This window comes from Otolemur garnettii, unplaced genomic scaffold, assembly GCF_000181295.1.
Source record: "Otolemur garnettii isolate 467f Iridium unplaced genomic scaffold, OtoGar3 scaffold00096, whole genome shotgun sequence".
NCBI lineage: Eukaryota > Metazoa > Chordata > Mammalia > Primates > Galagidae > Otolemur > Otolemur garnettii.
Genome location: NW_003852491.1, coordinates 803,875 through 818,670, shown reverse-complemented (window position 1 = coordinate 818,670; position 14,796 = coordinate 803,875). Strand labels below are relative to the sequence as shown.

The following is a 14,796-nucleotide window of genomic DNA, read 5'->3' as shown; positions in this document are numbered from 1 at the left end:
GATGTATGGAGGAAAAGTACTGAAACCAAGATGTACGGGGAAATATTAAAACAAAGAATGTATGACATATGGCTAACCAGCTGCAAAATTCTGCTTCTGTACCATGCTTACTTGCTGCACACCCCCCCTCAATGCACCAGGATGGCCTGTGTGCCAACCAGGATGCAGATCAAGCCTTAAAACCCTGACTCCTTAAGCACTCGGGGCTGCTCTCAGAAACCCTATGTTAGGACACTGAGGCAGTCGCCACCTGGCTCTTCAATAAAAGGACTCTGCTGTAAATTTGGCTTCTTTGGCAGTGTGGTCTTTGTGGAACTCCTGGGCAAAAAATAAGGTCCTCATGTTGTTAACAGAAATCATCCTTCCTTCCCCACAAGTGTTCTGTCTCCAAGCTGGGAAACAAAAGCTGAAATGGAACAAATTAGGGCTCCTTGCTAAGGAGACTGGCTGGCTTAAAGATTTGCAAGATCATTTTTAATAATTGTTTTTCCTTTAGGGCCTTTTCAATGTCAGGGCCCCAGGGTTCCCTGCCCCAGTTGATGCTCTTGGTCCAGGCAAGGGTCTTCCACAGTCTGCAACGCCCTCTGTCTCCACATGCCTTGGCCAGTTGCTTGGAGCACCAAAGGGCAGTGCACTCAGCCTCTCAGCACAGAGGCTTGGTCATTAGAACCAGCAGGAGGCAGCCGAGTCCAAGGCCCCGTGAGATGGGAGCTCCTGAAAGCAAACACAAGGCAAGAGCATAGACGAGGTCTCAGCAGCCTGCAGAGGGTGGACGCATCACACCCAACTCCGTGAGTCTTTCTCTCTAGGACCTCTCAACTGCAAACCTTCATTCATTCATCTTTTAAATGGCAATAAATGACTCCAAAGGAGAAGGGAGGTGGGGGAATGATAATTAAACAAAATTGTGTGAATCAGCATGTATGAGATCTGTCTTAACTGCAATCATCCAAGCAGCTTGTTAAAAATGCAAATTCCAGGATCTTCCCCCTGGAGATTCTGATTCAGCAGGGGAGTCTGCAAGGAGACCCAGGAATTTGTATTTTAAGCATCACTCCCAGGTAATTCTGATAAGTAAGCAAGACTATGAAACATGAGATTAAGGTCTAACCCACAGGAAGGGTTAGCTCAATGGCAGCCCTCACTCAGGCTTGTGGAGTGAGTGGACAAAGGGTATTTACGATCTTACCTGACTGGGGACATGCAGGGAACATCTTTTTAAGGGGCCCTCATCACTTTCTGACACTGCTGTTTCGAGGGAAAACCAGACCTGCCTTTCTGCAAGGGATTTGACAACATTCATCAAAGTTACAAATCCACATACCCTATGACCCAGCAATCCCACTTGGAAGAGTTGATCCTACAGACAGGCTCTAACAAATGCAAATTATATGTGTACAAGGTCTTTGGCTGCAGCATTGTTTGTAACAGCAAAAAATTAGAAATAACTGATGTGTCCATCTATAGAGATCTGGCTGAATACAGTTATGGCATAGCCAGAAAACCAACAATTACACAGCTTCTGTGTACAGATACGGAACTGTCTCCAAGGTATGTTGTTAGATGAAAAATGCAAAGTGTATAATAATAAGCTGTTGTAAAACTCTGGAAATAATCTATATTCGACTTGCTGTGTATGAACAGAATATCTCTGGGCAAATACACAGGAGCTGGTAACATTGGTTGCCTCTGGGAAAGGGAACTAGAGAATGGGGAACAAAAGTTTTCACTCATAACTTTTCAAACTTTATATGTTTTATACCCAGCATATTATCTATTGTGTACATTATCTATTCACATAAAATACATTTATAAATAATTTTATGCTGGGTGCAGTGGCTCACACTTGTAATCCAAACACTTTGGGAGACTGAGGCAGGAGGATCACATGAGTCCAAGAGTTTGAGGCTGCAAAGATCTATGATTGCACTATTGCACTCCAGCCTGGAAAGAGTAAGACATTGTCTCTAAATAATAATAATTTTAAGTGTATTTATAATATATTTCAATGAAAAGATTTGTTAAAAAAAAATAATAATACATCAAAGGGCATGGCTTTTGTTTGCAAGTTCCACTTCTGGCTTCAGAAATGGGGACTATTCCAATTCGCCAGCATCAAGGATAGGCTGAAGAAGATGGAAGGACCCTTCAAATCAGGGAAAAGTGGAGTGGAGGTTTGAGTTAAGCACCAAATTCTCTTTCTTCTCTGGGTACTTGCACATGCTGTTCCTTCTACATGGCTAAGCCCTTCTAATCCTTACCAGATGCCTCAGCCAAGATGTCACTGACTTGGGAAGGTTTCCATGACCTCTCTCCCCTCTGCCCCAAGCCTCCTTCTGCGCATCCCCCATCTAGGCATCCAGCACACCGCTTTAAGGTCACCTGGGTGTGTATGTATGTCTTCCCTCAGGCCCAGGCTAAACTGAGAGTTCAGTGAGGCCAGGGGCCCAATCTGGCTGACTAGAAGCTGTCTCCCCAGAGCATTGTCCAAAGGTGGTGCTGAGGACAGAAGGCGTCACAAAGAGGGAGAGTGAGGGAGAGAGAGCAGAGGCAGGGAGGAGAAAGGGGGCTCTGCATCTGTAGCTGGGTGGCTAGGGTGCTAGCCACATGCACCAGAAGCTGGCGGGTTCAAATCCAGCCCGGGCCTGCTAAACAACAATGACAACTACAACCAAAGAAAATAGCTGGGTGTTCTGGCAGGCAGCTGTAGTGCCAGCTACTTGGGAGGCTGAGGCAAGAGAATCACTTAAGCCCAAGAGTTTGAGGTTGCTGTGAGTGCCTCACGGCACTCTACCCAGGACGACAGCTTGAAACTCTGTCTCAAAAAAAAAAAAAAAAAAGGAAAAGAAAGGGAAAAGGAGGCCACACCCTCAGAGCCACTCCCTGGGGACACTGCCCTGTTCCCCTATCTTAATTCAGCCCTTCGCCCCCTCCACCTCCACCTGCTTATTTCCCACCCTGGTCTTACCGGATCTGAAATCATCTTCTTTCTCACCTCTGTAGTCCCAGCCTCTACTGCAGATTTGGAACAAGTAGGTGCCCAAATACTTGGTTGGATTAATAAATACTGGACAGTGAGGAGAGAGGATGCAAAGGAGCTATGAAATGGATTTAATCCTGAGACATCCTGATTCAATGGATTCTGGGTGACGCTAGCGGAACTAGAAGTTTTTTAAAGCTCCCCAGGTGACTTTAAAGTGCAGTCAAGAGTTGAGAATCATTTATGTGAAGCTTGGTAGGGACTTTGGGTTTTAGTGCAGAATCCCCAAGGACTGTCAGAGCTCTCGCCCTGAATCTTAGGAATCTTCCCGCTCCAGGCCCTGCAGGTGAGCCAGGAAAGGGTGTAGGGGTCAGGACACCTGGCGGGCGGCTCAGCTCACCTGGGGAAGAGAGCGAAGCGGGGGTCCTAGTGGGGTCTGCACTGACCGGCGCATCCTGCCAGAACTGAGCCTTGGCGCCATCTAGCGCTCGCTGGAGGCTCTGCAGCTGTGCTGGGCTGAGCCGCTGGCGCTGAGCCTGGGTCACCGCCGCGGCGTTCTCAGGACCCAGGCAGGCGATTTGCTCCTCAGACAGCTCCTGCGGCGGGAAGAGGGTACAGAGCCCTCAGGGAGGCCCCTGCCAGGATTGCCCGAACACTGTTATCCGCCCAGGGTCTGCACAACGTTGCTATACCCACGTGCCGTGTGTGCTCCTCTTTAAGATGTTTCCTTAAAATTAGATCATCATTCTTTCGCTACTAAAATAAATGCATTTTAAAATAGACAACTTTAAATGGAAATTTCCAAAAATGGAAAACCAGCGGGACTTGTCATAAGCAAGCATTAAATAGAAGCCAGAAGAAATAAAACAACCTTGTTGAACACTAGGCTAGATTTGTTGGCCTACAACATCTGAACCCCTGGCCCCTTGAGAAAGAGAAGGGGGAGAGAGGGAGAGAAAGAGGGGCGCTGAGAGAGAAAGACAAAAAGTGTTACAGAGGTGTTATTGCTCCAAACTAAGACTTTCTCCTTGAAGTAATCAGAAGTATTAAAGTTGACAGGGTAGTCGTGATTTTCTCAGTGTAACTTAAAGTTGTTTGATGCAATACCAGGTACCTCCCAACACTTCAAGTCCTCCACCTCAAGAAACACTGGTTTCAGGCCTAAAGACCAAAAACCTGAAACTGAAAATCTGAGCCCCACCTCTGCTACATGCTAGCTGTGTCACCTCCAGCAAGTTTCATAGCTTCTCTGGACTTTTGGACTAGATGTTGGGATGGCCCAGAGATCTCATCTCCTGTGTGGACAGACTGTATCGCCCCACTGCCTGAACACTACCTGGCGAGTCCTGTTAGCGCTCAGTAGAGTCAAAGTGCTGCAATCTATTGATGATGTCTGCCATGGGTGACAGTAGTGGGAAACGGGGCCCTGTGTGCTATGTCTTTAAGGACTCTGAATAAGATGTTTTCTGAAGTCACTTCCAGCTCACAGGACTTGGAGACTAGCTCCAGCGGGACTGCAATAAGATGAGATGGCAAGATTTTGCTTTTGTAGAGTGGACTTCAAAGTCATCCTTCTTATTTTCTAATGACCCCAAAGAATCTGAGGAAGATGTTTATACATCCTTATCCCTTTCTCTTCTCTCAGATATTCTCTTCTCTCCTGTCCAGGTAGAAGCTTCCCTGGAATCATATTTGCCTGTTTAGAGCCCTCCCCTGCACCCCACTCCAAGACACAGTTCACATGCCTGAACATGGTCAAGGCTCTGGGTCCAGCCAGCCCGTCCAGCCTCACTGGCACTCCCCCTCCAGGAGAACGAGCATCAGTGTTGACAGTCCCTAGGAGGCAGCACTTTTCTGGTACTTCCTTCTGCCTCTTCCCTCCTCTCCACCTAGCTGACCTGCCACCCAAACTGCAGCATCACCTCCTACCATCTTACCCCCCACACACACACGCACACAGCGTAGGTACTCATCTTCTTTGTATCTACCATTAACACAGAGTCTGTATCGAAGGAATTATCTATTATTCCCATGTTGATGCCTTGTGACCCACAGACCAGATTGAATCTCAAAGCCTACTGCACTGTGTTTTCCAAAAATTAATTCAGATCGGCTGCCAACATTTAATTATCAAGAGATTCCACATAAAAATGAAGGTTGCTGGCTTCTTCTACACAAAAAATAAATAAATAAAAAGGAAGATTCAGCAATACTGGGCCCACGTGGTCACAATGCATTAATGTGCTAGAGATGAGAAGCAGCTCCCCTTTAGACAGGGCGCTCTGGGGTTCACCTTGGCCCCTGCCCAGCTCATTGCACTTCTTTGTTACCATCCAGACCCCTGAAGGCAGTGTGTTATAACCCCTTCATCAGTGTACCCTCGGCGTGCCTAGCCAAGAGCCTACCACACAGTAGGTGGTCAAGCAACTACAACTGCACTCCAGACAAGACTAGAAGAAAGTGTTTAGCAAAATGCTGGCATGCAAGACCAAGTTGCCTGTCCCACACAGAGCGCCTCAAAGGGGAAGCAGCTCAATGACCTTGAGGACTGCCATTCTAAGGCTACTGCACCTGCTCTGTGCTGGGAGCTGTTCAGAGTGCTGAAGTGGTTCAAGGTTGGCTGTCTGTCTTGAATTAAGGGATATGGCATCTTGGGAGTTTTCTAGGCTGGTTCGTGTGCCTTATCCACAGGTAGTGGACAGGATATGTTCCCACATTGCCCAGCAAGCAAAAACACCAGGGTAACTCGTTTCTCATCAGCACAAACTGCCCCCAACGACATGCTCCTAATCTCGTACACAAACAGAAAACAAGGACCTCTCACCGACTGTCCTTCTTTCCTTACTTTACTTCAAACAATTTGACTCTTTCCATTTTTTTGTAGCAGTTTATCACCTGCCCTATTGTGTTTTTTAATACTGTTCATTCAATCAACTGAAATATTTTCACTTGGATTTATTATAAAAGGAAATGTTATACACTTCCACAATCCCTCATCTGCAATTCTGAGGTCCAAAAGAAGACTGAAAAATGGAAGTTTTTCCCCAAAGTTTAAGACAAACTTATTTATCACCAAACCTTGACCTGAATTGCTGTGAAGCTATTTATTTATAGGGTCTATTTATTTGAATTAGTGTGACTTATCAGAAATTTCTTTGCAGAAATATTAATGTATTTGGTTTCATGGTTTCATGGTGGGGGATGTTAAGTTGCATACAGTATATGCACAGGGTAATCTTTTTAAAATCTGAATGATTCCAAATTCAGAAATATATCTGTCTGCAAAGGTTTTGCATAGAATTTATGAACCTGTCACACCACCAAAAATAGAAAATTAGCAGCAACTTGCTATGAAGGTGACCATTAAAATAAATACAATTAAAATGATTTTTTTAATTTAAAGACAAATCTTTTTAGGAAAACTAAAATTATCTTGTTACCATCCATTCATTGTTGACATATAGATCCTCTCTGGCCCTATCAGCAGAGACAGGGTTGCAAACCCTTAAATTCCAAGGCCTGTCCCTGTGTGATTTGAAATAGGGTCAAGCCTCCCATTTCTCCTTGAAGAACTGAGCACCTACTTTGAATATCTCATCAGGAAGGCATTTTATTGCTGATGGCTGGAAATATGGCATCAAATCCTTGTCGAGCATCCGGAGCTCTGCCTTAGTTAATCCAGCTGGGGAGAAAAAGGAATCACGAAGGTTTAATTCAAGCCATTGGAACTGTGCTTGTTTTATTAATGGTGCTGCATAATGTACAGATCTGCCTGTTCTGGGCAAGTATCATTCCTTACAAAAGTCTCTGAAAATCACACTGGGGAATCAAGTTCCTTAATCAACTCAGAAAAAAAAAGTGGGTCACATTAGCCTTGATTGGCCACCTACAGTGAAATATATGCCCAGAAGGAGCTTCAATTTACACACTTTCAAATTCTGCATCAACTTACTTAGGGGCCAATTAAATCCCATTCTAAACTAGTATTTTCCAACCTTTAGTGTACACAAGAATTACCAGGAATGCTTGTTTAAAAACAGATTTGTAGCCCCACCTTCTGCAACTTTAAATTATAAAATCGAGGTTTTACTTAACTCCATCGACGTTTACCACACGTGGCCAAGAATTATGCTAATTATTTTAATCCCCAGATGTAAGTTTGGAAAGAGAGAGAAAGGCATACTCAAGGTACCACTTACCTGCAATGGTCCCAAGCTCCTGCAAGACGGAGCTGGTCCACTCAGTGGGATCCCCAAACACGACTTCTGCCTTCCTCTTAAACTCAGCCAAGACATGGGTGCTACAGAGCAGGGTCCCAATTCTAGCCACTACCACCCTGGTTAAAGATGGACAGGTGAGCTTGGAGAACTCTCCAGTCAAAAAAAAAAACAAAAAACAAAACACATGCAGGTTCAGCACTAGGAGAGGATCCAACTAATCCCACTCCCTGTTTTAGCCCAGAAATGTTCAAAGCATCAAGAAGTGGAGAACATCTGGATGGATGAATCATTGGCCATTTTGCACATTAGTACTTTGATTACCTGAATTCTGAGATCTTTATAAGTGGGATTTCACTGGTGTTCATAGTACACAGGGTTGCACCAAGGCCTACTAAATGGAAGCTCTTCAGGTCCTGGATACTATAGCCTGAGTCATCCAGGAACCCTTGCAGAATGGATTTAGCCTATGAACAATGAGAAAGGATAGAAGATGAGCTGTCCAGGGGTGATCAAGACCCCAAAGCCTGAGCAGGTGGCACAGACTGCTGACTAATCCCCCCACATACCCTTCTGGAGTCCCAACTCCATTCATCCTGGCCACTACATCTATACTAATAATGTGTTTAAAATGCTTCAACTGAGTATACCGCCTGATCTATGCAGGTGTCTTTAGGCAATGAATCTCGTTTACTTCACCAATATTTAAAGCACTTGTGTCCTGTTTCTGGGTCCACTGCTTATTTCTGAAGGTCGCTCTTAAGACCTTTAGACAATTTGGACATTCAAGTTCTTCTGCGTCAGGATCTGAAATTTTCTAGCTTCTGTTCCCACAGCTTTCCAACAAAACCTTGTATCCTGCCTCCCTGCCTTTGCACAAGCCAGCCATCTGAAATGACTTTCTGCATTTCCAACTGTTAGAATCTAGCCATCCTTTTATTTGTGGGGGTCGATTTAAATGTCACCTTCTTCAGGACATTTCAGCCAGAATGAATTTCTCTTGTTCTATGGTCTACAGAAATATATTTGCCCCTTGCTCTTTAATTACAGAGAAAGAGTAGCACATAAAATGTCTGGGTGCTAAAGCATTTCAAAATGAGATTTTATTTAAGGGTACTGATGTGTAGGGTCTCTGCAATTCTGTCATAGTGGCTATTTGTTGTTCATCACTTCCTCTGCAGAACCACCCCTCCCACACTCTTACTTCATGTAGTTCAGTCAAAGCCAACTGCTCCCTGAGTTCCAGGAGTGATGATATGGCCCAGTCCTGGCCCTTGGGTCGTCTCTTTAGCCTGCATGCTGTGATTGGTTCTGGATTGGGCACATGATCCAGCCAGAGCCAATCAAAACTTCAGCTGGAGCAATTAAGAGTAGGGTTTTCTTTATGTGGGACTTGAACTTAGAAGGATATGTGTGAGGATCTTCCAGAACTCACCACGTGGAGGAGAGATCCTGTTTCTTGATGAATCCAATCCAAAGAAAAGCAGAGTCCAAAAAACTAGTGAGAGACAGAGTCCCAGGAACAGTTTTGAAGCTCCTAGATCCTGCACGCTATCCCTGAACTTTTTTGTTTTTTGAGACAGAGCCTCAAGCTGTCCCCTGGGTAGAGTGCTGTGGCATCACAGCTCACAGCAACCTCGAACTCCTGGGCTCAAGTGAATCCCTGCCTCCGCCTCCCAAGTAGCTGGGACCACAGGCACCTGCCACAGTGCCTGGCTATTTTTTTTTTTTTTGGTTGCAGCCATTATTGTTGTTTGGCGGGCCTGGGATGGATTCAAACCTGCCACCTCAGGTGTATGTGGCTAACACCTTAGCCACTTGATAGGCGCCGAGCCTATCCCTGAACTTTTTGTTATGCAGGTCAATAAATTCTTTTCTTGGTCAAGCCAGTTTGTGTTGGGTTTTCTTCCACTTGTAACTAAACAAGCTCTGATTCATTTGACCTACCTGTATTGGACCTGAGGTAGCATCTGGCCAGTCTCTTAGAGATGAGCTACACAAAGCTTATAAGAGTTTACATGGCAAAGATGAGGAGGAGACATCCAAGGACAAACATCTCCTGAAAGAGTGAAAGTCACCGAGATAGAGTCCATCTTCCCATCTCTATTTAACATTAGTCATTCCCATCACATGATATGGATCATTATAGTGTTGAGAGAAAGTGTGGGGAAAGATTGTGAAATGTTGCCATAGATTCCATTTTTCATGTGGCTGTTGCTTCCTGTCCCTCAGGTCTATTTAAATGCTACCTCCTCAGAAAAGATTGCCCTCTGGACTCCCCCATCTCAAACAGCCCTCCTCCCCACTATCCCGATGAGCCCCTTGTCCATATTCTCCAACAATCACAACCCTTTTTTAAATTGTTCTCTTTGCTCACTTTTTGTCTATATCACCAAGTAAACTCCCCAAAGACAGGGACTATATCCAAGTAGTTCAGCATTGTGCCCCCAGCACCTAACACAAGGCCTGCCACACAGTAGGAGTTCAATAAGTGCCTTAGAGTAAAGGAATGAATGAATGAACAACTGAGTGAGTGACCTCTAGAAGTCACAGGCGATATACTCCTTTGAAATGCTGTCTTCATGTGATTGCCTGGCTTCAGGGAGATTTCCCATGTTTCTGCAAATCAGACTGGTCAGTGTCTTCAAAAAGTTGCCCTCTGTGATTATAAAGCTCACAGCTACTACTGCATGGGGGAGATTTCAGTAATAAATGTACCATGCTTAGACTTAAATGTCTTTGAATTGTCATGTGTACCCAAAGTAATAATAGTGAACATTTATCAAATGCTTACTATTTTTTGGCTCTATTTTGACCACTTTATACATCCTATCTAATCTAATCCTCCCAAGAACCCTATGAGGTAAGTATTAATATTATCCCTACTTCACAGATGAGCAAACTGAGGCTCAGAGAGGCTAAGTAATGAGGCCAGGGTCATGCAGCTAAAAAATAATGGTTCTAGGCTCAAGACCCAGGCAGGCTGACTCCACAGCCTATTCTCTTAACTAGTGAAGATGTTTGGCCATGGAGAAAAGATGGACATTCAAGTTGGCCTTTAATTTTTTTCTTATTAAGTTTTTACAATCAGGTTTCACTAGGCAACTCATAGCAATTTGTGCTCCCCAACTATCAAGCATGCTCATTTTAAAATGAAAGTGCAAAAATACAATTCAAATAAAATCACTTTGAAGCTGTGGTATTAAATTGTCCTTGCCACTGAAACCCAGAAAATGCAAGCTCAGCCTACAAGGTGATAAGTCAAAATACAGTTCTTTGAATGACTAGACCAGAGTATATGTAATGATTCCAAGACAATTAATACCAACACTTTTAGGCAATATTAACTGCTGAAAAATGAATAGCTGTAAGATTTCAATCTTTTCTGTTCATCCCTCTGGCTTCGATAATAGTTTTTTCCCTCATATTGGTTTTTAAGCTGAACTATCTGTTAATGTAGTTCCGTCAGGTCTGACTATTAATCTGGAAACAGGCATTTAAGGGTTTGATTGGGAGCTAAAGTTGAGGAACTGACTGCAAATGATATATGCAAATGTTAGGTTTTCATATCTTCTTCAAACATATTGATAAATCTCACTGCCATCCATGAGAATTAAAATTGGTGCAAAGGAAAGAGATATCCTAGTTTCTAAGTTAGATATATTTTTCTGTTTCTCCCAGGCTGCAAATAGAATGATTTTAACAGCAGAAGTGTGATATGGCACTTTTCAAACTAGTCAAAACCAGTTTTAGAGTCACAGAACCATAGGATTATAAAACAGCAGAGTGGAAGGAACCTCAAATTGTTGGGTCTAACCTTGTCATCTCGCAAACGAGGACACTAGCCTAGAGAGAGGGAGTGTTATGATGATGAAGATGATGATGACAATGGTGACAATGACAAAAATGACAACAGTGAAAACGGCTGATTTTTATTGACTACCTTGTACCAGACGCTGTTGAAAATGTTTTCTATGTATTTTTTTTAATGTTTTCTATGTATTAACTTATCTAATCCTCACGTCCAGGCCTGCCATGTTGCCCAACTCTGGGGGCACCATTCCCTCTGTACTCTGTTTGAATGACACTATTGGGAGTTATTGGACGGGGCCACCTTGCTTACAAAAAGCTCATGAGAGTAGAGGATGTGTGTTGGTTTTGCAGGCTTGGCATGCGTTTCTCCTGGGTTTACCAGCAACACCACCCTTTTTCTATGGAGAACTATCCTACACTAGTTTCTTTCTGCTGCTGTAACAAATTACCACAAAATTAGTGGCTTGAAACATACACATTGATCCTCTTACACTTCTGGAGCTTATCCGTTCTGAAATGGAGCAGCAGGGTGTGTTCCCTCCGGGAGTTCATTTCTTTGCTTTTTTATCCTAAGTCTTCAAAACCTGCAGCAAAACCCCTTCCGGTTTTGTTTTGCATTCCTTTGCTTCCATTATCACAGCATCGTCTATGTCTGTGGCCCTCCTGTCCCCTCTCTTAGGCCACTGGTGATTACATTGGGCCCACTCTAGTAATCCAGGATAATCGCCCAATCTCCAGATCTTTAAGTTAATCACATCTGCAAAGTCTGTTTTGCTACATGAGGTAACATATTCACAGGTTCCAGGGATTGAGGCATGGACATCTTTGGGTGTCCTTAATCAGTCTACCACATACCCCAGCCCATTCCGAGCTCATGTGATCATGGGGAGATGGACTCCACTCCCTGGATTGTTCAGGAGTAGGCAACTGTGTGACTGGACTTTTCCAAAAACTCTTAATGATAAAGAGGCACATTTTCATCAATTAGCTAATTAGATCGTAGACAAGCCTAGTGCTGAAAATGACCACCGAAAGAGCGCTGCCTGGGAACGAAGATAACAGGGAGGAGCAAAGACTTTCCTTTCCAGCAGTTGAGTAGATTAGACACCCTGAAATTCTCTCCCAATTGAAAACGTTAAAATTCTGGGGAGGACTTCGTTATCCCATGAAGAATTAACTAATGCAGGAATTGTTCTCCCACCATCAAAAACTAGAAAACTGAACAAAATATATGGAACAACTGCATCCAGACATCACACCATAATCCTGAAAGAAGGAAAACAAACAAGGTGAGCCCTAAAACTGCCCTCGTTTACTGCCCAAAGGCAGTGTCCGGCCATGGATCAGGAAGCAAGCCCAGTGACCCAACTGAGTCAAGGATACAGAGATCTGAGTTCAGAGGCCAGGGCACCTCTACCATTTGTGGGGCAAAGTACTAGAGAGGAAGAAATGGCGCCGAGAGTTCCAGAAATCTGAAAAGATGTCTTCTTGAGTACTGAGAGCTGATTTTCACATGCAAAGAGTGAAATTCCACACAGGCAAGAAAACAGTCATCAGGAAAGAGTAGACTGAGCAATCCCCAAAGTTCATTCAAGATAGAAACAGTTTACATTCCTGCCAGCCAGAGTAGAGAGGTTTTTTAATACATTGAGTATTAGATAGAGTCCTCAAAAAAGGATGGGACCACAAGTTAAGGAATGCAGATGGCCTCTCAAAGCTAGAAAAAGCAAAGAAATGAATTCTCCCTAGAACTCCGCCCCCCCCCAAGGGTACACACCCTGCTGCTCCATTTTAGGATGTCTGATCTCCAGAAGCATAAGAGGATAAATTAACCACAGAATAAAAGCCACTCTGGAATTGCCCTAATGACGCTCAAAAGGAAGCATAAAAAGGATCAAACTAACTTGAAAGTAACTCAAACATATCCTAGAACAAAGCCCAATACTCTTTGGAGGAATACAACTGAATCAAATGCTCAATAATGTAAAATTCACAATGCCCATCACTTCCAAAAACTTCCTAGGTTTACATACAAATAAGCAAGACCATATGACTTATAACTAACAGAAAAATCCATCAATAAAAACAGACTCAGAAGTGACAGTGACAAGGAAATTAGTAGCAAGGATATGAAAGTAGCTAATATAAATCCTATACGTTCAAAGATAAAAAGAAAAACATTAAGCAAAATTACGACAGAAATGGAATGTTTTAAAAGTGCGACAACATCTACCAACCTGACCTGGAGTCCATTCTGTCTGCTGACTTAGGAAAGCCACGGTGTCTATGGAGCTGAGGTCCAGCTGCTCCAGCTCACTCTCATTAAGAGCCAGGGCAATGTGTCCCAGAGAGACAATATGGTGTTCTTTCCAGTAAGAAGGCATGTCCCAAACCTTGGTGAAAGAGAAAATAGATTAGACTGGACATTAGTGATGATATTCACTGTGATCTGAGTGTTCATGTCTCCCGCAAATTCATACATTGAAATCTAATCCCCAATGTAGAGGAGATGATTAGATTGTGGGGGTGGAGCCATCATGAATGGGATTAGTGCCCTTATAAAAGAGACCCCAGACAGCTAGCTAGCCCCTTTCACCCTGTGAGGAAGGTGAGAAGCCTTCGTCTATGAGAATCAAATCTCCACCAGACACTGAATCTGTCAGCACCTTGGTCTTAGAACTCCCAGTGCCCAGAACTATAAGAAAAATTTCTGTTTATAAGTTTCTCAGTCTAAGATCTTTTGTTAAAGCAGCCTGAATGGACAGAGAAGTCATTTAAAATAGACATAGGGGCTCAGCACCTGTGGCTCAAGTGGCTAAGGCACCAGCCACATATACCTAAGGTGGCGGGTTCAAATCCTGCCTGGGCCCACCAAACAACAATGATGGCTGCAACCAAAAAAACTAGCCAGGCGTTTTGGCAGGCACTTGTGGTCCCAGCTACTTGGGAGGCAGAGGCAGGAGACTTGTTTGAGCCCAGGAATAAGAGGTTGCTGTGAGTTGTGATGTCACAGCACCCTACCCAGGGGGACAGCTTGAGGCTCTGTCTCAAAAAAAAATAAAATAAATAAAATAGACATAGGGAGATCTACTGCACAGCATAGCGACTATAGTTAATGATAGTATTTTATGTACTTTATAATTACTAAGGGAATCAGCTCGATGCCTGTAGCTCAGCAGCTAGGGCACCAACCACATACACCAGAGCTGGCAGGTTCGAACCCAGCCCAGGCCTGCCAAACAATGACAACTACAACCAAAAAATAGCCGAGTGTGGTGGTGGGCTTCTGTAGTCCCAGCTACTTGAGAGGCTGAGGCAAGAGAATCGCTTCAGCCCAAGTGTTGGAGGTTGCTGTGAGCTGTGACTCCACAGCACTCTACTAAGAGTGACATGGTAAGTCTCTGTCTCAAAAAAAAAAAAAAATTACTAAGGGAATAGATCTTAAATAGTCTCACAACAAAAAGTGATAAGTATGTGAGGTGATGGGTATGTTATTTAGCTTGATACACCCATTCCGCAGTGTATACACATAGCAAAACATCATGTGTGGCACCATAATAGACACAACTTTTATTTGTCCACTAGACCTTAATAAAAAATAAACAAAAAGGAAAAAAGTCTTAGAATAAACTCCTTAATGTGAAAAGTCGTCTTATAAATCAAAAAAGAATTATATTTGTTTAAAAAGAGACAAAAGACATCAACAGGTAATTCACAAAAGAAGTAAATATATGAGGAAAATTTATTCTGAGTCATAATCAAAGAAATGTATCCACCTTGGATGGG

The 14,796-nt window shown here is 43.5% G+C and overlaps 1 protein-coding gene across 3 annotated transcripts in view; it reads right to left on the bottom strand.

Moving 5' to 3' along the window:
- Positions 1–458: 458 nt before the first annotated feature.
- The window catches only part of OTOA (otoancorin), a 63,180-nt gene continuing 48,842 nt past the window's right edge, over positions 459–14,796 (bottom strand). For all 3 annotated transcript variants that reach the window (XM_012808854.2, XM_003795721.1, XM_023516727.1), the window contains 6 exons: positions 13,248–13,403; positions 7,522–7,664; positions 7,180–7,316; positions 6,565–6,662; positions 3,381–3,576; positions 459–714 (listed from right to left, as the gene is read on the bottom strand). In XM_012808854.2, coding sequence (XP_012664308.1) covers positions 644–714; positions 3,381–3,576; positions 6,565–6,662; positions 7,180–7,316; positions 7,522–7,664; positions 13,248–13,403 — 801 coding nt within the window. In that variant the 3' untranslated portion in view covers positions 459–643. The remainder of the gene's footprint in view (positions 715–3,380; positions 3,577–6,564; positions 6,663–7,179; positions 7,317–7,521; positions 7,665–13,247; positions 13,404–14,796) is intronic.